General features: G+C 40.7%; 1 protein-coding gene across 4 annotated transcripts in view; it reads left to right on the top strand.

Annotated features, from left to right (window-relative positions):
• Nucleotides 1–23,283, top strand: part of gdpd5b (glycerophosphodiester phosphodiesterase domain containing 5b) — a 50,049-nt gene that overhangs the window by 10,623 nt on the left and 16,143 nt on the right. For all 4 annotated transcript variants that reach the window (XR_015037462.1, XM_085795077.1, XM_085795076.1 and 1 more), the window contains exons 2-6: nucleotides 6,835–7,014; nucleotides 18,884–18,987; nucleotides 21,485–21,578; nucleotides 21,784–21,843; nucleotides 22,274–22,372. Coding sequence is in view for 3 of the 4 variants with exons in the window: in XM_085795077.1 (XP_085651203.1) it covers nucleotides 6,898–7,014; nucleotides 18,884–18,987; nucleotides 21,485–21,578; nucleotides 21,784–21,843; nucleotides 22,274–22,372 (474 nt within the window). In the remaining variant the exon portion in view is untranslated. The remainder of the gene's footprint in view (nucleotides 1–6,834; nucleotides 7,015–18,883; nucleotides 18,988–21,484; nucleotides 21,579–21,783; nucleotides 21,844–22,273; nucleotides 22,373–23,283) is intronic.

Here is a 23,283-nt window from a genome sequence, read left to right as displayed (position 1 = left end):
AATGTGGTGACGTAGGAATGAGGGCGGGGACTGCTAACTCCATCGGCTGACAAGAAGTTAGCCAAAATGACCGGATCGCTTACATCTGCTTTAACTCTTTAATACACAAATTAAAGAATAAACAAGCTGTGGAAACTTTAAAAACTGGGTAACACTTTATAATAAGTAAGTACACACTATTAAGCATTAGTTAAGTATTAATAAATACTGATTTCTTCATTTATAACGCATGAATACCCATTAGTATGTAGTATAGTGCTTATCAATGATGAGTAATTACCTGGGTTTATAAACTACATACTAATGAGTATCCATGTGATACAAATGATGAATTATTTAATGCTTAATACTGTGTACTTATTAAGTGTTATCAAAAACATCATCATATCTGCATCATATCTTTATTTTCTTCAAAATGGAGAAGAAAGTGGGAGAGAAAACTTATTCTTTCAGTTTAGTTTAGCAAAGGGGGAAGTGCTGGTGCCTGGAAAAAAAAAAACATGCACATCAAGCATGTGTTCCCACAATGTTAATCCTGCGATGTTCTTCCCCCGTCTTGTTTATGATGCTGTTGACTTTAAGTGTGCACACTCGTTTGACGTCAGAGGAATCATTAATGTTCAAAGATTTGAAGTTTGTTTGGAAAAAAAACAACAACCTACAGGCTACGGCCTGATGGCTTGTGGCCTCATATGGAGCAGCTGAATTGATGTTTTAGACTTGAAATCCTCTGCTCATCATCCCCATGATTATTGATGGGGGTGTTATTGAAGTCTGTTGGCTCAGGATGATGGATAGAGCTTGTTTGGCTGATTATTGTTTTCATCATACAGGTGAAAGAAACCAAATGAAACAGTTGCTTTGAGAGCCTCAGAAGTAATTTAGACAGTGTATGAGCTTATTGACGAGGTGGACGCAGGCTTATTATCTCAGCTTTTCTTATAGCGTTTGCCACATGGCTGTTTATGAAATGCATGGTTACTTAGGATTTCACAGTCTGTTCTTTATAACAGAGTTGACTGTACGCATTATTGTGCATACCTTACAATTGACCTCTCGGGCGCTGGGCTGGCACTCCTGCAGAGATTATGTTATTATTTGGATTACACTGTACACTGCATTATGGAGGAGCAGAGGCCAAAAGTAATATCATGGTTTTATTAATTTATGATACAGTGGAAAAGAAAGAAAATGAACAGCAAAGGAAAACTTTTTGGGAGCTTCATGCTGAGCTTGCCTCTGTTTTATTGCATGCTCTGTAGTCTAACTTGTTTTAATAGAGCCCAGGCCTCCTCTTTTTGTTTGATCAGCTCTGCTTTATGTATGAGCTCGATTTAACCCAATCAGTTTTGGGACAGTAGTTTTCCTTTCACTTCACCTGAAGCTGAAGTCGCTATTGTACAGTACACGTACTCACACATTATGCAGCCTGTGCCTGGCCGGTTGAGAGCACGTCTCTCTAGATTTTTAGTTTCCCAGGAAACTCAACCAGCTTTGTCTCATGGCAAGAGGAATTAAAGAAAGCAGCGTGAGGCTTAGCACAGATTTGCTGAACTGGTAACTACAGTGGCTGCAATGTGGTCTCGTGACATCATTTATACATTAAATTACTCTTTGCACTTGAAGTCATTAATTTTCCCCTGCATGGATTTTACATACTACTGCATTGTTTCATGATAAAACAATGTAATGATTGAATCAATGGACAATTTATGTAAAACTTGCACATCTACTGATCTAAAACTTGGAGTCTGCTGCTGCAGGTCTGTCCTACAGAGAACAGGAAGTCACAGGATTTACTTCACAGAAAGCAGCAACAATGGTTTGTTTAGATTAAATGGTAGAATGAGATAGTTTGAGTTTTTACGAACCAGAGTTCTGCTTGTGTGCGATGATGTGTCTTTTCATGACGCAATCTTATTAAATGTTGCCAAGTCTCTCCATAGTGAGAGCTCTGGACTGCTCCCATATAATGACTCTCACTGCATGCCATAATGGCTTTTATCACCCTTGTGTCACTAATCAATTCCCTTACAGGCATCTTGTGATGCCACATGGTTTCGATGGTGCTTTGGTAGTTGGTATCCATAGCACATCTCAATAAGCAGTTCAGATCATTCAAACATGGCACAGGGTCATGCATATCAAGTGGAGGCCAAATTTCAGAAGATTACATATTTCCAGATTGCATCGCAGGTTTATAAGAGACTAAGACTTACAAAGGTGTTTGTATCTGATTTTGGTCATTGCTACTTCGTCTGATCACTGAGTCATGGAAAAGTCTACTTTTGTAATACATATTTACCACTTATTACAGTATGCACTGCAGGCCAAAATGGTCAGTTAAAGTGACTTTTGGTCCTACGTATGTGCATCACCTGTTTTTTTTTTTCTCATTTTGGAGTCACTCACTATTGACATACAGAAACATCACTTAACCCTTTGTGACGCATCACCTCAGTCACAGCTGTTGTTTCAAGTCATTAATTATATGTGATCATGAGCAGATCGCACTATAACACAGTCCGATACAAGAACAGTATACGCCCCACAGCGTTCAAACAAATCACGGGTTTGTTTATAAGAGAATATAACAATTATCTTCCTGACAGAGTTTGTGACTGAACATTATAAGCTTCACAGCATTAGTCCATGGGATTTCATGATATTGAGCAGGTGGTGCTGTCATTTTTTCCCCACTCTCTGTAGATTTCAGTGGTTAAGTAACAATGATTCATCGTTTTTGGGGGGGTTTTTTTGGGTGAACTATTCCTTTAAGGATCTCTCTCAGTGGTGGGGTTGGCCCTCGGTCCCACAGTGCTCTCCTGCTTGGCCTCTCCCTCAGTTCCCTGGTCAGAAGAAGACACTGCTTTCTGCCGGGGGGAAACTGCTGAAGCATTTCCTCCCCTGCAGACTGTTTTCCCTCGTCGTGCCTTTGATTGGAGGAAATGAGGCAGCAGAAAACGAGATGACAGCAGCCATTTTGGGGAATTTGTTTTTTCTTTTCTTATTATTTTTATACACCCCCCTTTAAAACTTTTTCTTCGTATCGACCAAAAGTTCAGGCAACTTGTGACGGACAGAAATGTTAGGAAGGCGGATTCTCCCCGCGGAGAGAGAAGCTTTGATCACTTGTTGATTTCACCTGGTTAATCTGTTTCAGTTATAAAGGGCCAGTCCATCTGACAGGTGAAGCTGTCAGCTTGTGTAAAAAGCTCGACACAGTGGGAATTCATTTATTATAAAACCTAGTGTGCAACTAAGCATGAGTAAGATTTTTTTTTGTGTGTGGCTGAGCTATAATGTGTGTAACACAGTGAGTCACAGCTCACACTTCTTTATGGTGTTCACTTCTCTGCATGTACGGCAGTCAGCGGTTTCAAATCCGTGTTGGCAAAACATGGTTGTGCTTCAGAGCTTTGGATGAATAAATTTCATCCCTGTGCAGTAAGTACATCACCACTCATGCTGTATTAACTTCCCTTTTGCCAACTCATTCCAGTTTATTCAAGACTTAATTGTCCATTGGGCCGCATTAACTGATTGGTTTCTGGACATTATGCTGATAAAAGGATTAATTGAAGCAGTTCTTCTTCTGTCTTATTACACACCCCTTGAGGAGGGTTGGAGTTTATTAACCACAAGCTTAAAAAAAATGGATGAGCCACTCATTTCAAGGTGACAAATCTGGAGCCTCTGTGTCGCTCTGCCTCATTATGATAACATCCTAGATCAAATAGTTGTAATTAAAGAGCGTTTTGATGCGCTGCTCAACTGAAGTAGCGGCGGCCGGTGAGTGGGGTGTGTGGGGTATTTTTGACTTTGAGGATAGAAGTGGCTGTGACTCTGCCATGAGTGCGAGCTTCTGGAGGTAAACATGTTGTGACGAAAAACCGCATGAACCACTTGGCTAAAACAACACGGAGACATCGTTGCGGATTCAGGGTTGAACGTTATAATTTGTCAACAAGTAGCAACATGACAGCAAGCAACTGAAAGCCGTTATTAGTTTGGCTTGATGAGCGCACCAACAGAGCTCTAGTGTGTCGGCTGCACAGTTGTATCTTGTCTTAAGGGCTTGGTCGGCATGCCCAGACACACATTCATATCTGTCTCCTTAATATTTGGAATTGGTGAATACTGAAGTTCAGGGCAACCAGGAATAATTGAATCTGGTTGAAATAGGCGTATATACTAAAAATAAAATACATTTTATATTTATTTGACAGTTGTGTTCTTTTTTTAAATATTTCAGTGGTCTGCCAAGCTCACTTACTACTTTATTTATTGACCCCAGTGTATATTTAAAATAAAATAGATCAATACTGGAAACACTTTTGATGTCTCTTCCAAATATTTTAAAGGGATAGTTCAACAAATTGGCCCATTGCCATAATCCCTATAGTTTTAGCAATAGGTTCGTTACTTTTAATTGTCGGTGCAAGCTATTTTTAGAACGGCAGAGCAGAGCTGTGAGCTGCTCAGAGCTACGCTATGGAGGCTAATGGGATTTCTTGGTTTTCAAACTCATCAAATACACAATCCAACAACTCCAAAACGCTCTGGTGGACAAGTTGTAACCTGCACATTCACCACACTATGAGATAATAATGTAATGTTACGAGACAGAGTTGTTTTAGAGTTAAATTCATGCAAAACAGCTGATGCGCGTTCCCGTCAGGGGCAGTTTTCCGGCAAGCAGTCTCTGCATTTACCTCGATGGCAATGGGCCAATTTGCAAAAATGTTGAACTATCCCATTAACAAAACCATATGCATAATCTGATCAAGATCTCTGTGAGTTAAATATACAATCAATATATATGGCTGCTTGTCACTACTGGATGTACTTTATCAGCCTTTTAGTTTTATTCCCCCAACACTGTTCCCTGCCTCCAAACGGCTGTGATCTCCATCCACCCGACAGACATTGTTTATTCAGAGGAAATGTCTGACAAGCATAATGGCTGTGCCAGTAGTCAAGTAGTGCCTGATCTGATCAAGGTCTAAATCCCTCAGACTGCAGTGTTGTTACTTGGTAAAGCTGGCTGCATGATAGCCAGAGGTTGGCCAATGCATTGGTGCGGACCTCAGATAAGATAAGGTGATTATTGATAACACGCTGGTGCATAGTGTATTTGGACAGCGGTCGGACATGAAACTGTGCGTCTGTGCATTCTTCCGGTCCGTGTCTGGTTTGGAGTTTGTCGGTCAGCGGTCGTACGCGCTGGATCAGCGTCGTTGTTGTTGTCAGACTTTATGAACTTTTAACTTTTGGTTTTATTTTCAAACATTCGTGACGTTTTACCGTGATCATTCTGGTTTTCTTTTTCTTCTGTAACACTTCCTAGTAGGCGCAGAGCAGCCAGCACCGCACATTGGGCTGTCAAAGAGCGCTGTGGGCCTGCTGGGGTGGGCCAGGTTCATTATACCCTCTGGTCAGACCCGCCCTCTGCAGAGCAGTTTTACTAATAACAGGAAACATGGCCACTGCTCCAGATGCTAATGAGCAGCTGCCCAGAGCCTGAGACAGCCTGATTACAGCAGGAGGAGTGTTGTTAACATGCAGAAAAGCTCTGAAAGCATCAGAAGAGACTTAGCCACATGCTAGCTGTGCTGCACAAGCTCCACATAAAGAGAAATATCTCCAGTTAAACCGCTCCATGGAGACCTGTTTCTGTGTATGTGCTCTCACTTGTCCTGTTTGACTCTCACACCATTCATTATGCAGCCAGTTTAACACCAATATGCACTTTCAACCCCAGATTGAACTGAGGTGTTTGTTTTGCAACTGCAGCAACAGCTCAACAGGCCCCATCATGTCCCCGGAGAGTGAGGTAAACTTGTGATAACAGCACTGTTGTAATGTCATTATTGTTATTATAGCTGATTGCAGAGTTTCAGTGCTGAGTCAGCTGCAGCTGAACGAGAAAGACTGAATATTCACAGCTCACAGAGCCTGGTACGTCGTAGCGTGGTCGTTACAACAGCGCCGGTGGTGAAGAAGAGGGCGATGAGTTCTGGGCTTATTCCAAAGTATCACAGTGTTCTGCTGCTCCTCCACACCGAGGAGGGGGTAGTAAAGCTGGAACAGGCACCAGGGGAGGGTGCATCCCTGTTACAAACCTTTTTTTCTAGCCTCAAATGTTTAGATAAGGAATTAAATGATGCAAAGACTCTGCAGTTTTCAGACGGATCTAGAAAAGGCAGGAGAGAAGCTACACTGCATTCCAGTGTGGTTGTTGTTTTTTTGCTCACGAAGCAGTATGCATTGATTTTCGTTTTGTTTATTTTAATTTAATTCATTCTTTTTCTAATACTGCAAGCTTAAGGGTTTTCATAAAATGTCTCTGTTGCATAACACCCTCATTACACCTGTTGGCCTTTTCTTTTCAGGCCTGGCATGAAAGGCAGAGACGACGCCTACTCGCTGCCTTTTGGCCCAAATATGTAGTGACTGTGTGATATATTCATGATTACTGAAATTTAATGATCTGTTCAATAGAGAGTTTGTTGTCTAAGCCCTTTTCAAAATGATCTTTTTCATTTTTTTTAATTTAACCTTGATCATATTGATGATGAAAGCTCTATGCAGCCTCAGTTGTCATTGGAAACAAGAGCTGGGAAACAAGGTCTTAATTTGAAGCCTGGCTTTGCATCAAAAGAATGGTGCTTCTCCAGCCAGCATGTGTTTTCTATCAAAGTGCCAGACATGTTGCTCCAGTTACTGTTTGTTCCACAGATTGTCCAGTGTGTCTTTTGTAGTCCCAAACAGTTTGAATCAATCTCTGCATTTCTTTTTCTTTTCTTTTTTTTCCCTCATATCTTCCAACAGGATCCTTCCTAGTCAGTGGGATGTTAGAGCTCTGGAAGCAGGACCAGGACTGACTGAAGGAGCATGGTGAAACACCAACCCCTCCAGGTCTATGAGCGCCAGCTGTGTTTGTCATGTATCACTGGGATCTATGGTTGCCGCTGGAAACGCTATCAACGCTCCCATGATGACACTACCAAGGTGAGAGGAGGAGATAAACCCCCTTTTGTGGCTGTTAGCGATTTAACGAAAACACATTGTGGCTGTTTTTGTTTTGTTTTTTACAGAATATCCACTGTTGCCCATAAAGTTGTAATAATATTGTTTTTTTTAGACACATTCCTCTTTTATTCCTATTTATACACATCATTAATCACATTTGACCAGTTGCAATGATTACAGAAGACATAAACTTTATCAATCAAGAATAAATCACATTATCAAATTATTTCAACAACATGGTCTGACATGGTGTAACAGAGTGACAATAGAGTGAATATATGTGAAGGATGGTCACTAGAGAATACATGTCAGTACCTTCAGTAGCCAATCTGTTAATGCACCATACATTGGCATTTGACTGACCTTCATATATGATAAAGCATCATGTATCTGAATCCCCCACATCTCCTCCAGTTTCATGCAAGTTTTCCCTTCGGGAGATTCTTGATAACCTTTTTCCCTGTTTCAGTGAATTGTGGGAAACATTGTTGCGTAAACGAGTAGAAACCAGAGTTGAGACTTTCCTTGCTGTCATCGATTTATCTCATAAGATAATTATAAGCTGTACACACACATGTGCTCACATTAGGTTGGCAGCAAATGAGAGCTGATCACTCCACTCTGTGTAATTTATCCAGTCAAGGTCATTTTCAACGATAACTGCACAGCTGTTCTGGGAGAGCTTGATGTCCTATTCTTTTTTTTTTTTTTCTTTTTTTTTTTTACTTTTTGTTCACCTCGTCGGGGTTTCAAATCTTTTTGATGACACAACAATAAACATTTATGCTACTAATGTGCAAGAAAATCATCACGTTCCACTTCCTGATCTTCAGCTGCTGAATTGAAAAGCTATTACTGTAGCTGTTACATTAATGTGAGTCTACTCTTTTGACAGCTGTGTGTAGGAAGTGCTACAACAAGTGCTGTTTCTTAATCTACTACTAAAGGGGGGGAAAAAATGACCCACTGAAATCTGTAGTCCACAGTCTGTGTTTGGCGTCGACAGACTAGCAGTGTGCTCTTACATCTCATGGTCTCTAGATACCCTACTCTGATGTTTGTCTTTCAACATTGATTTACAAAGAACAATTATCTTTGACCAAATATGTCCTTGCTGGCTTATCCTCCATTCAATAACCTTGAGCTCGCCACATAGAGGCTCATTCCACATTACAAATACTCCACTGTTCCTCGTCTGGGTTATTTTTAATTAGTTTGATTAAAAAAAAAAAAGAAGAAGAAGAAAAATGCCCATAGTATATTTTCATTATTTATTATTTTTTTGTGCATGTGGTTTTATTTTACCATATAGTGGCTGTCAAATGGCATTCATCTGCCATCTGTGCATTATTTTGCCGAAGCATGAACACACTGATTGTTGTTCAGTTTATTAAAGTTTATTCAACATTTTGGCAAACTGGCCCTTTGCCATAATCCCTATAGTCGTAGGAGTAGGTTCGTTACTTTTAATTGTCGGTGCAAGCTATTTTTAGAACGGCGAAGCAGAGCCGCAAGCCACAAGGCTGATGGGATTTCTTAGTTTCCCTCATCGCAGCAGTTTTTCAGCAAGCAGTCTCCGCATTTGCCTCGAAAACAACTCCGGTAACGAACCTACTCCTAAAACTGTAGGGATTATGGCAATGGGCCAGTTTGCAAAGCTGTTGAACTATCCCTTTAAGTTTATTAGGATCCCCATTAGCTGTTGCATTGCATTGCAGCCGCTTATCTTCCTGGGGTACACACATGACATGAAAAACATTACAATAACCCAGACAGTTACAGGACAATGACACTAAAATAAGGCCTTACATTCGTAGAAACTGAATCTCTGTATCCATTGTTTTCAGAAAATAGTTGGAACAAAAGTGCAGGATGCATATATATTCTGTATAGGCGCCTCGTCTGTGAAGGCTTCCAGATAATGAGCAGTTATGAGAGATGTACATTTGGCATCAAATTCTTTTTATATATAATGTTTTCTTATTTTAGCATTTAACAGTGTGCAGTCAAACTCAACCCCCGACCAAAGAATGTGCTGCGTGCAGTGTTCAGTGTTTTTTTCTCTTCTTTTTTCTAGTGTCAGGCACATGCCAGGTTAAGTATCACAGCCTACACAAGATGAGCCCTGTGTCCTGACCTTTTCCCGTAATCTCTCCTGTTCTGTAGTTGGGAAGGACACACGGGTTATGTTGCTGCAACAAACTCAGACACAAAGCGTATAATCATGTGTGTGCTCGCATGCACACACACACAAGGTTGGATGATTTATTTATGCCCACATACCATACTGTAGACAAGCAGAAACCTTGGACACACACACACAATAGACTCATGTCACTCTTGACACACATAGAAGTGCAAAAGGAAATATACGGCCCATATGAACCTATGCAGCAGTGAGACTTTTAAACAGAACGGAGCAGGAGTCAGGTACTGTACTGTATGGGTAATTATCATTGGTAGCACTTATATATAAAAGCATAGCAGAACTAAATAAAGAGATATTGATTCCCCTGCTGCCCTGTTTGCAGGAAACTGGACACCTTGTAGCTCTGTTTCCTGTTGCAAGTGGTTGTCTTTCAGGCCAACTGACAAGATAGTGCAGAGTCAGCATTATTTGTTCACGGCGCTCATCCTTTTGTTTTGACCGTGTGCTGCTGGAAAGCACCCACCCGTCTTAACTCAAGTGTAAGAAGCTCACATTCTGGGCTCAGGCACTCTGCAGGCTGCAGGCCATGCCGGTTCAGTTGACTCAATATATTTTCCCCCCTCAACTTTCTTTTAACTTGTTCACATCATGAGTAAGAACTGAGAATGGACTGAGTCACTGCTAAGGGCGTATAGTTTTGTCCTGAAATGTGTAATGCAGTATTTTTTTTATTAGTCTGTTCATTTACTAGAAACAGAAAGCTGTCATTTCCATTGAGAATACGACACGGCACAGGTCAAGGTGATGTTATATAAGACTGCATCTTTAACAAACCCAGTAAACACACTGTGACCAATCAAGGACGAGGTATCGGCTACATGTAACTGGAACCTGCGCGAATCACAGAAGCGTGAGAACTGAGAATCTCATGTTGAAACAATTGTCGACTCATTCATAATCCAGAAGAAGATCGTGCTGTTTCTCTCCCTTTTTTCATCTCTGTTCACTGTAACGAGCCGTTCAGGTTGAGACCGGCCGTCTCCACGAAGCTGCTTCTTCCTTGTGTTCAAGGTGCTTTGTAGGGAAGACAGCCCGCACGTCATGCACTGCAAGCCGATCTGGCCTCTCAGTAATAATTGAAAGTATTTCCATTTAGCCACTCATTACCATTTGGTCACACAAAGGCTTCAAAAATAGCAACAAAGCTGCTCTGCCATTGTTTGTCAGTGGTCACCTGGGTCGTCATTTGCCCTGGATGAGGCAGACAAACGAGCTGTTGTTCTTTTACACTACAGTGACACCTGGTTTCAGGAGGTTTTTTTGAAGGAAGGTTAGTGATTCCCCTCTATCCTCGTAAATTAGTTATTTGGATCACTGGCATTCATTCATTTCTAATGGCAATTAAAGGGATAGTTCACTCAAAATTGAAATTTCGGGGTGGTGCGTGGCGCAGTGGGTAGAGCGGCCGCCCCATGTAGAGGCTACAGTCCTCGCCGCAGGCGTCCCCGGTTCGAATCCCGCGTCGGGCAGACCTTTCCTGCGTGTCATTCCCCCTCTCTCTGCCTCCCCATTTCCTGTCTATCTCTACTGTCATCACTATCAAATAAAAAAAAAAAGGCAAAAAGCCGAAAAATATACTTAAAAAAAAAAATTGAAATTTCACTCATTATCTACTCACCCTCATGTCGACTAAGTGCTGGGAGAAGTTTCAGAGTCCTTCGTGCCTTCTCTGAGTTACAGGGGGGTAGGGGTATGCAGTACTGCACTGCCATATGACAGTAACAAACGGGGCTCACTTTTCTCTTCGTCCAAAAAGACACACCAAAAAACATCCAAATACTGTACCTCCATAGTGCTTGTCTGTAATGTCCCTCTTGTATTGAAGCCCCGACATGAGAAATTGTTCCGAAAAAAAAAGAATAATTCTATGTTTTAAGCTTGTTTGTAGCGGAACCTCCCAGTGTCTCAGTTCACTGCTTTGCCTGTGTCTGTGCAAATCTCGCGCGATTTGCATTGACACCCAGTTCACGGCTCCGCAAATCGCGCAAGATTCCGGCAGAGCAACACTGGGAGCTTCCGCTACAAACAAGCTTAAACTATAGACTTATTTAATTTTTTTCGGAACAATTTCTCATGTTGGGGCTTTATTACAAGAGGGACATTACAGACGAGCACTATGGAGGTATTTGGATGTTTTTTGGACAAAGAAAAGTGAGCTCCATTCCCAACCATCATATGGACATGCAGTGCTGCACGGAGCCCCGCTGTAAATCAGAGAAGGCACGGAGGACTCCGAAACTTCTCCCGGCCCTTAGTCGACATGAGGGTGAGTAGATAATCAAATGAGTGAAATTTCAATTTTGAGTGAACTATCCCTTTAATGTTTTTCACCCCCCCCAAGTATTTTGTGTTTCAGATCACATACATCCGCTCATCTTCCCAGTAGCTGTCAGTTTGAAAGGTCATGAGCTTCAATAAATCAGATGTGAGTTGACTCAGTGATGAGGCTGAGGGTGTGATGGTTAGTGGTGTGTTTTAATGTAAAGAGTAGTAATCGAGGCGTGGCGTGTACAGGAAGTAACAGGGTGGGATGATGACTACCTGTCTGTGTCCCAAAAAAACCCCAAAAAAGCAGAGGGTAATTTTTCTGGCACATTCTTCCTCTCTTTCCAAATGAAGCTCTGCATTTAGATTTACATGCTGAATAAAACCAAAATAAACTCATACACTGTAGAGTTTGTTCCTGAAATACAGGGGAAAAACCACCGTCACATTGTGTTGAGTGTAGTGTCTCACTCCCTTCACTCTCACGGTGACCGTTCATCATCTAGTAAATATTCAGAAACCATGAGTCAAGATGTCTTTGTAAATGAGTCATGGACATGTTTACCCGATTTTCATTTACGCCCTTTATGAGTGATTTTAGTTGCTCTCTGTGTGATTACTGTTTGATTTGTGTTTCTAATTGAAACATCCAGATTAGTTTCTACACACAGTAATGACTTGTACTAATCCCCAGTTCGTTTACACAAAAGAACAAAAAGAAAAACATTAAGCCTGGAAATTAAAACCATTAATCTATTTCTGAGAACCTACAGTATATTTTTATTATTCAGTGGTATTGAAAAAATGCTCATGCATTCATAACACATTTTATTTTGAGTTTCTTGTCTGTCTTATACAGTATGATGATGAACTGAAAGCTTGGTCAGGCAAATTAACATTTGAAGACATCCAGCTTTAGAAAATTAGGATCAGGCTTTTTTTTAAATACTATATTCTGACATTTTATAGACAAAAGTGTTAATATATTAATCAATAATAATAGAATAATTGTTGGTGTCAGTCCTGCTTCTGACTGTGACATTAAACCAATCATGATTGATCTTGTTTTTTGATGATAGAGATGGTCTGTCGTTGCTCGCTGATGTAAAGTAGTAAACATTCACATGTTCCTGATGGAGAAACTAAGAAGGATGGGGATTTATATTTGTAGCTTCACTTGATTGTCAGTACATAGCAGGATTTCCCACTTTACAAATAAATGTTAAATCTAAAATTAGTAAACGCAGCGAGTGACCACCACTGCGATGGTCACTGAATTACATTAATGTACATTTATGACGCGGTGATCAGAAAAGCCACAAGCTACTTCCTGTAAAGCTGTTGACCCATTTGGTGCATACTATGTAATTTTCTGGTTTTGTGGGCTGCCTTAAAGAAGCAACCCAAATTGTCGCATAATAAATGTATAATAACTGTTGGCTAAAAAACAGTAGTTCAATTTCCTGTTAATGTTTTAAAGAGCAACACCATAAATGTCAGAAAATTAACAAGTTTTGTCTGTAAAACACAAACACAGAGGAAAGGAGGAGATTCAGTTCAGTATTTTGCAGGTTTTTTATTATATTTTTCATTTTTCAGGATCTCCTATGCACTTCTACTTTTACTTTTACATCTGGTGCATTGCTCTGCTGGTATAGCTGCAGTATAAAGCGACGCACACCCAGTGTGAAATGCCAGGGACTTATCTGGATATGCTCAGGAATGTGACAAGGGACCGAGGTGTTAAGTCCAGTGAAGAGGCAGAGAGAGAGAGGCATGTGAGGCTGCGCTGTCAGAATTAATAGCTACAGGAGCTTTACCTTTTTTTTTTCTCTGTCCTCCGTGCCTCCGTTTACATGAGTTTCCAAGTTTATGCACACAAACCAACTTGATAGTGTTTGTTTGTTTGTTCTGTCTCTGTCTGCAGTCATTACGAATCATCAAGTTGATCTGGGACCCTCCCACACTATATTTTCTCAGCACAGTGCTGGCATGTTAGACAGCAGCATACTGAGCCAAGCTGCCATGCCTAATTGAATCCATCATCTAATTGCATGTTAACTAGCAGAGCTGAAATGACCTGAGCAGATATTATCTAATAAATGTAATTGACAAAGTGTATAGGATGAATACTAATGTGCACTTTGCCAGAGGAAACTTTAGAGGTAGCTGTCGTACTTACTTGTGTATTACATAAATGGATGAAAATGGGAATAATACGGATAATGATGATAAATTGATTATACTTACATGCCTATAAGTACAATAGTCAGTGTCATCCCTCTGATGACTAATCTTGTCATTTGTCAGTACTGTTACCCATAGAAACTACAGTTCTCAGAGTTTTATCACATAGTCACATGATCATCTGCGCACAGAAAGGAGTGTGAAAGTTATAGTTGTTATATTTCTGTAGAAGAGAAGAGCACTGACAACTTTCACCGTGCCGCTGCTCTCTCGCTGATGTAGATATACTGCACACGATGATACAAGGACAACTTAACATTGTATTCCAGTTCATGCTGTTCTTCTACAGAAGAATGCTGTGGTAGAAATGTGCGTGGTTATTATTATACCAGTAATTCATAAGCCTGCCGGTGTGATTTATAGGCTGTTGGGCTGTTTCCCTGTGCGCTGCTCATAAGGGGGTCAGAGCTGCACAGGAGGCTCGTGTGTTGTGTTGCTGTCTTAGGTTTGACAGATTTAAATGCATACATCCTTTTTTTGTGTTCACGTATGTATATTTATTTATCTTGTAATAGCTTTTCAAGAACATTGCATCCTGTTCACGTCACGGCGTCCAGTTGACTTGCACAACTGGATGCAAATCAGAATAGATAGTATTGCCATATGCTTTGTTTGAATAGCAGTGCAGCATCTGTATTTGATTTCTTATGAGTATCTCAGTAAACAAGCATGCCCACACATGCATGTGCTGTGCAATGGGGCAGCAGCTGAGCATAAATTGAGAATATGACGCTCAGTTGTTGTTGCCTAGATCCTGTTTGACGGTGTTCACGAAGGGAACACAAGGATCATTCAGTCGTGCAGGCATTATCAAGAGGAGTTGTGCACGTAGAGGAAAAACAGAACAGATAAACAGCAGAAAACCTCTGTATTTGTACATTATGGAATAATGCTTGAAGCTACTGTCACCTCTGCACATTTTCCTGGCTTTAATTTGATTTGGCATATTGATCCCAAGAACCATGTAGAAAGAAACACCAGCAAAAATAAAGTGTCTGTTCATTCACTATTCACTATTTGCTATTCACTATTCACTATTACAGTGAATTGGCGTAGTGAACGTCACCCATCTGGTCTTAAACTATTAAAAAAAAAAAAGACAGAGCCAAAGTTGTTTTCTGCTTCTTCCCCCTCTTTCCCTGAATGTTAAATCACTCACACACTTTCCTCTGACACAGTGGTGAGTCAGCAACGACTTATACTTTATAGTAACTGGAAAGAGTTGTAAATCTGTATCATAATAAATTCCTAATGCAAAGACGTGAGTGTGCAAAGCGCAGTTGAAGGATTTTATACAATGTGTCCTTTTTTTAAGGATTTAAAGAGTGTTTACATGATACTGGCGTTGATCCATTAAATATTTCATTTTTAGAAGAGAAGTTTGTGATTTCCATCCATTTCCATTGTTGACAATTTAGGGAGTGAGCTCACTTTTGTAAAAATATATTTATGTAATCTTAACCATTGCAGCTGCTTGGATTACATTTCTCCGAGCAGCTGCAGGAAAGGTCATGGGTGATTTTGAAAAAAGTTTATTATAATATTTTTAATTACTCCTCAAACACTTAATTTGATTTGAGTTAAAGCTAATTCAATAGCTCTGAATTTTTCCCAAGGAGAGCTTTGTCCTCTTTGTCTTCTATGATTTCTCCAAGGGACCAACAGTGCAAGACTGGTCGGGAGTAATTACCAGAGCACAGCACAGATGACCGTTAGCATGCACCGGCTCCTCAAACGGCCCACTTCTCTGAGCTTGTTGATTTTCTGATAGATTTCTGTTGCTGTGGGGTTTTGTACCCAAATAAAATGCCAGCCATGCAGAATGTTAATGTGGTATCACCAGGGCAGGCCAAGTCATGTCAGGCTAGACGAGCTCTGCTGCTGAGTTGGCTGGGAAACAGGAAGAGAGAAACATCAGGCCCAGCAGGGCGTTTAAATCACCAGTAACTGAGACTTGTAAGCTGTTTTTTTGTCTTGTTTTTTCATATGTTAAAACTAAAAGCCAGAACTTTTAGTAATTTTAAATAAACCATCAAAACATGCACTCTTTTAGACCATAGACCTACACCAGTACACTGTACTGTATTGACATTTTCTCTCCTACAGACAGATAGATTCATCCAACTTGGCCCTATTGTCATATTGAGGCCAATGTAGCAGTATTTTTACCTTGACTATGCTACATTTTTACCTAATTAAACAGCTTCAAAGTAATTGTGATGGTTAGATATATATGACTTGTAACTTGTTAAGGGAGAATGGCGGCTCTCTCCACCTAATGTCCCTTGGCTGAACAACAACCTTGCAAGATCAGAGCCTCCGACCCGATGTCCCATCTCCCGTCTCTACGGCATTGCAACACACAACACTGTACACCTGTAATCTCTTGTTTATGACAGATAAGACTACAAAACTATACACATCGTAACATCCTATATGATATAGTTATCCACCGCTCCTTAGATTGCTTTCTCGCCAGCTTCGTTGAAAACAAAAGCACATGGCCGAGAGGAGGGTTAGTGAAACAGCCGGAAATAGATTAGATATTAGATATGAAACGGTTTATTAGATGATCAGATGAAGCCGAGACCTTGGTGTTGGTATCCTTTTTGACCGCACTATCACAGCTCTCCCAGGGGCCCCTCAGGTCACATCCATCATAATCCAGAGGGGAGGAAGAAGAGGAGGAGGAGGAGGAGGTGGAGGAGTGTGAGAGTGGGGGGGTTGAACAATGTCACCTCTCAGGAGCAAGGTCGGATTTCCCAGGTGTTTCCAGGTGGTCATTAAGGACCATGGGAACCGGGGTCGGTGCTCTCTCATCATTGAGCAGCGCTGCCTGTCACAGAGACCGTAGTAACCTTCCTGTGACTGGGATTGATTTGTTGTCCTCCCCTCCTCGTCACAAGACTACACTGTGTGTGTGTTGCTCCCTCTGAAAACATGGCTTTTATGTGTTTTGGCTCATTTCCTTTTTTTCCTCCTTTTAAAGACACACCATTAGCAGCCTGTTATTATTTGGGTGGTGCCCATATCACCCCTCTTGCGTAACAATGTTTTTTTCTTCTTGCACTTCTGACATGTGCTCAAGAAGCCATATCCAAACATGAGAGGGCAGCGAATCAGCATTCCTCTGGACTTGGTTTTCCTTTTTACACAGCTGATCACATTCATGCCATATAAAACCATGCACACGGATGAAACGATGCATCTTTAAACCACTGAATGAGCTGTGAACCATGAGCAAAGCTCTTGGAACAAGCAGCAGATTTTAATTTATAATTAAAAACACTGAGTCTCCATTAAAACATTTGAAAAACATTGATTATTTTGCCAACAAAACATAGTGAGAATGAGGTCAGGTATGAACAGGTCAGACAGCACGTCTCACCTGTGCGTCGCATCAGCTGGTGGAGTGATAATCCCTGGCACAAACACAACACGGAAACGGTGCATTCAAGGTGACTGCTCAACTTAGAGTCTTTACCACCACAATGCAACAGCAACTAGCAAACAGTTGTTCATGAGTCAGTGACAAATAAAAAAATGTTTTAGTTAAATGAAAATAAATAAATAAATAAATAACTGATTTAAAAGCACTGGATTTGTTAGAATGTACATTTTGTATTCACATTGGTTTTATGTCACTTCAAATGACATTTAAACTTTTTTTAACAATGGTAAGACTGAGGCCCCTGGAAATGTCAAATGGTGTAACCACAAAGGAATAATATTATATATTATTAAATAATATATTAAATATTAAATATCTTATCCAACTACAGTGGATTTAATAAGTGTACTATAAAAAGTATACTTTCCTCTAAAGTGGGGTAGTTTTTTTTCGCATTGGATAATGCAGGTACACAAATGCGTCACGTTGCTCACGATTCATCAGCGACTGATACTGGATCCGTCAACCGTCAATCAAACGTCTGAGACACACACACACCGAGCTCGGTCTCGCCCCAAACATTGAATATCCCGCCTGCCAATAACGACCAATCAAATTTGTTTTCCTAACTCTGGTAAACTCGTGCGGCAACTCGTGAAAACTCGGTGCGACAAACAGGACAAACGGCCATTTCTGAACACTTTTAATGCATTTTAGAAACACCAGGCAGGACTTATAGTGTAACAAATTATGTAAAATTTGTTGTATTGAAAAAAAAGTAAATTACATTTATTGCACATTTTAATCCAGATTTATTTTATTTATTATGAAAATATACCAGTTATATCACTTGACATTGGGTGGCATGATGTCATTGACCCTCATATTGATATTTAGGGAAAAAACATTATACAGTCTGTCAATGCTAATGTGTTCATTATGTCTTTTTCTTGACCTCTATACTGACTACAGTCTCAGGCTGACCTGCTTGAATTTTTCACATTCAAGCCTGACTACTGCTTTTTATCTAAAGGTGTCATCAGAATATGTGTCACCTTATCACCTCATGTGTTCATAGCTGATGAATTCCTGCTCTTTAAGATAGAAATGTTGTTCTCTTAACATTGTTCAGTACTGTATGTGTCCATGGCAACTTGAGGGCTGTCTGCACCACGGCTGCGGCTCGGGTGCACAGAGCTGTCTTTAAATAATGAACACTTATCTGTGCTTCGCCAAAAAGGTCAAAAGGTGCTCATCTGGGTCACAGCAAATGTGTAGATGGATTTAAAAGACACACCGAAGAAGACAGAAAAGAGTCTGTCATTATTCACCCGAGTGCGGCGGCCTCATTGTGGTTCATTTCTGCAGATGTTGCCTGTTTAATATCTGCACGGATACAAGAGTGCATGACGGAAGAGGACAGTAATTAGTGGGCTTCTGCGTGAAGTTATTAAAAGTAATTCCTCGATAATGAGCAAAGTGTATGAGGGAATACTCTGTGCAAAGGTCAGCAGCCGGGTTGACGCCACATCCTCAAAGCAGATAAGTTTGTCTACGGTCTCTAAGAAGTTTGGGTTGTGCTTCTCAGTCCATACATTACGTTTGACCACTGTGGAAACTTTTGGCTCAACGGAGAGGCTTTCAGTATTATCTAATCTAATGCACCTACGTCTTGTTTCTCCCTCAATTAAGTGTAGTGGAAACACATTAATAATTGATTGTGTTTGTGTTTACAGTGGGAGCTGCTGTGGTCCCTCATCCTCCTCTTTACCTTCTGCCTGCTGCTCGTCTGGTTTTACTTCTGGTGGGAGGCACATAACGACTACAACGAATTCAACTGGTGAGTATACGCATCCAATCCAACCCAGCCGCCCCGTGCATGCATGTATTCATGTCGAAAACTTTGAGCCAGATGCCCGTCACCATATTGTTTTGGCTGTAAATAGATTCTATCCGTGCTTGTCGGGCTTGTTGATTTCCTAAATCATCTGCTTAATCTGTGTGTCTGAGCAGAGACCGCCCAAACCTCCGCAGATTACACTGTTGCGTAACAGAGAGATGGCTTGCCAGACGTTTCCTGTACTGTACACCACTCAGCCCCGTGCCGCGCTCACTCACTGATGTAAAAACTAATTTATGTGACTGAAAACATTATACTGTAAGATTTATTCCAAACCTTGAAACAGAATTCATCTGTTTTCCAAAACGACACATATGATTTTCCGTAAAGCAATATGTTTTGAAAGGCTCTCAAGCGCCACATGGCTACTAACTGCTGTATCCCATAATGTCACGTTCAACACACTTGTCTTTCCTGTGAACTCTCTCTCCCCTTCCCCCCTCTCCTCCCGCTCAGGGATCTCTGCAATGTCACCTTTTCCTTTTTATTATCGTCCCCTGCTTTCCATTACCTCCTCTCACCTTCCTTTTCCAATGTCGTTTTTTTTTTCCCTTTGATATTCTGGTCCCAATTTCCTCTACATTTTCCCCTTTTTAATAGCATTTCACTTCACATCCTTTGCTGTGTGTATATTATCCAGCTTCTTTTTTGTCTCCCTTCCTCCCCACCCCCACCACCAGTCTGTTTTATCAGCAATCTTACCATTGTGTTGTCCTTTTTCTCTTTTTATCTCTGGATGTCAGATTTGGTGGGCAGACATTTGCCATTCCTTTTTAATAGGAAGTGGACAAATTTCCTGTTTTTTTTCTTTTATGTGGGTCCCACAGATAATCATAGAGATGATCCTGCCCCCTCATGTGTCCTAGTGATTTAGCAGCAGGGAGTGTCCCCCCGTCCATCTGCAGTATAAATGTTATTCACAAAGGGCGAGGAGCACCGGTGCTAAGTGACCCTGCTGTGGCTCTGTGCCACTGGAATCACTGATAAGGCTTTGAATGTAATTAGTGCCATAGACCCTCACTGCCATGTCAGACACACACAGTTATACACGTATAGACTTTGCAGCTGTCAACCTTTTCATGCACCCAATGCCACCCAGTGCATCATTGAGCATCACAGTTCAGAGCATGTACTGTATTTATTTAAGGAGGACAGTGCACATTAATGAACATAATAAATGTAAAGGTGCCAGTGTTAGCCAAAGGCTAGTTTCAGACTGTAGTCCTCCGGGCTAGGTGTTAAAAGCCATTAAAATGAACAACAAGGACATACTGTAACAACATAATTCATAAAAACAGGAAAAACACAAGAAACACAGAAAATCGGTACACAAATTGGAAGGTATCCAAACAGAAATCAACAGACAATAAAACTACAAAAAGAGACAATTAACATGACACTACTATAAAAATAAATAAATAAAAAACAGTAAACAAAACAAAAAACAGGAAGTATAGTGCAATTTAATACATTTAGGTGAGCTGGGCTGTTTATGATGGATAAAATGGATGGAGATGCAACAATGCAAAGACCAGAACAGGGTTTCTGGATGGAGTTTTGCTAGGATGGGTTGAGAACACAACAAAGCCAAACAACGAAACCAAATATAATCTAGTGTAATAAAGTGCTACAGTGCTCAAAAAAACTGTCAGGGATGGATAGATGAAATGGGGGTGCAGCAATGCAAGAACCAGAGCAGGGTTTTTGTTGGAGTTGTGCTAAGATGGAATGAGAAACAACAACATACAGTACAATGTAATAAAGTGCTACTGTACTAGTGCTCAAGTAAAAAGTTGCAGTGCATGTGTACTCACTGCACAACTCTGTCTGCTTTTATATGTTTAAAAAAGTGCTCAATATTGCTTTTTCCATCTTTCTCCCACAGTGCAGCTCCTCCATAACACAAAAACCAGCAGTCGATAAATTGCCACCCATCCATTAATAATGAAAATCACATAACCTCTTTGGTCTGAGCTCTCCCTATAGCCGAGCAGTGGCGTCTGCAGCCACCTAGGTTGCTGTGTTTGTTTAGTCTGCGTTAGTTTTATTGAAATAATAAAGCTTTATCCTGAGGGATGCTGTCACAGACCTCTGAAGCACCAGCTGGCTTTTATTTTGTACAGTATGTATCCTCGCTGTTTAACCATCCTTACACTTGTCTTGCAGAGGTGATAACCTGTAGACTCCCATTACCCTGCTGTCTATTTGTGAAAGGAAGCAATAGTGTTATAAAGTTATGTCATCTTGTTACGAAACATCAAAGTCAAACTTTGTGAGGCATTGTCTGGTTTTGAAAGGAAATTAGCAATGACGGATAATTATTTTAAGAACTATTACAAAATCCCAAAGCACATAAATTCAGTTCTCCCCCGAGCCCTCGTGTCACTTAGTGACGCTCAAATGATGAGAGACGTTTTTCCCTTTCGTGTTCCTGCAGGTTCCTCTACAACCGCTCTGGGGTGTGGAGCGATGGCACTGTTCCCATCTTGGCCACGACGGCTGCTGGCTTCACCTATATTGCATTTTTAATGGTGAGTCCCATATGATATACTCGCTAAGGAGGTGCCAAACCTGCTGTGCTCTTGTTGAGCCAGCACTTTACAGTAATTGTCTGTATGTGTTGCCTGGAAAAAGAAATGTAGTCAAATACTGAAGCTGAGCAAGTCGGGATCTGTGAGGCTGTTTTTGGAGGTTGTACTCTTATTTGCATGTCTGTTTTGTTTTGTACTTTTTCAGGTTTTAGCGCTTTGCCACATTGCACTTGGGCAACAGTTAAATTTGCACTGGCTCCATAAGGTAAGGGTGAAATACGAATACAAGTGAGTGATTGTAAAATGTGTGTTTGTGTGCGTTCGGATAACTTGGAAGGTAGACATTGTTGAACAATAGTTTTTTCTAATGTGTATCTTTCTATCGGTGTGTGTGTGTGTGTGTTTGCAGTTACCTGTTTGCTTTGTGCTTGCGTGTGTGTTCATTCATAGCCAATCAGCTGAACTTGTCCTGAACTCTCAGTTGGGATCGTGTTGTCCCAGGAGGCTTGTGACAGCCCAGTAAATGACCTCCTCCTCTAGAATATGATGATCAGCAAACCAAATACAAAACCCAAACACTTGTTTGAGGTGTGAAAGGGCCCGGAGCCATGCAGGGCTATTCTGCAGTGCACATGTATGTATCCAAAGTGACAGCCTCTCTGATTTTCTGCGTTTATCCCCCTGTGTCCACGCAGATTGGAGTGACTGCTGCTCTGCTCACCACCATCATCGGGGTGATATCTGTCAATCAAACATGGGTACAAGAGTGGGATGTCATCCCCATCTCCCTGCAGGTCAGCAGACTGAAACATTGATGGCTTGACATCACTTCTTTTTTTTCAGATTTTTTTTTTTTTAGATTTTTGAACGGCTGACAGTCAAGAGACAGATGGGAAACAAAGAGAGGGAGAGAGATGCGTCTGACATGCACCATGGATGTTGAGGTTATTTGGTTTGTTCTGTAGCTCATCCAGCTACCAAGGCTCTGGCATCAATTCAGTACTAAAGTGAGTCTTGTGATCCTTCGGGTGGAGGCAGCACTGCAAAAACTCAAAATCTTTCCAAGAATATTTGTCTTATCTCGTGTCAGTTGTTTCATTTCTAGTCAAAACTAATCCACTTAAAATAAGACTCATCATCTAAAAATTAACTTGTTTTTAGATCATTTTCACTTGAAATAAGTAGAAAAACAAAAAAGTTTTTGTGCTTGTTATAAGGAAGAAAAACTTGCTCCACTAGCAGATTTTTCTACTTATTTCAAGTGAAAATATGCTTGAAAGGAATAAAAAGTGTCTAAAAACAAGCTACTTTTTATATGATGAGTCTTATTTTAAGTATAATGAGATTTGTTTTGACTAGAAATTACATTTTGACTAGAAATGTGACAAATATTCTTGGTAAGATATTTGAGTTTTTGCAGTGAGACTGTTACTTCTACGTAACAACACAGTCTTCTCCCCTATGGTTTGTGAGCGTCGGATAAAATAATTGAACTGCTGCCACCTTTACTGAGGTAAAGACAACAAAAAGCTCTCAGGATCTTTTTTTATTTCCTTACAGTGCACAGTGTAATATACATCTGTGGTGACATAACACTCACTCTGCATTTATCCTGGTAACAATTAGCAGCTAAACAATATCCGAGGAGATGCGAAAAGTGCATAATTAGTGTGTCCCTGTGAGATTATTGCGCCACACAAGAATG

This window comes from Trachurus japonicus, chromosome 13 (assembly GCF_045865225.1).
Source record: "Trachurus japonicus isolate A0001 chromosome 13, Traja_1.0".
Lineage (NCBI taxonomy): Eukaryota > Metazoa > Chordata > Actinopteri > Carangiformes > Carangidae > Trachurus > Trachurus japonicus.
This window is presented reverse-complemented; position numbering and strand designations above follow the sequence as displayed.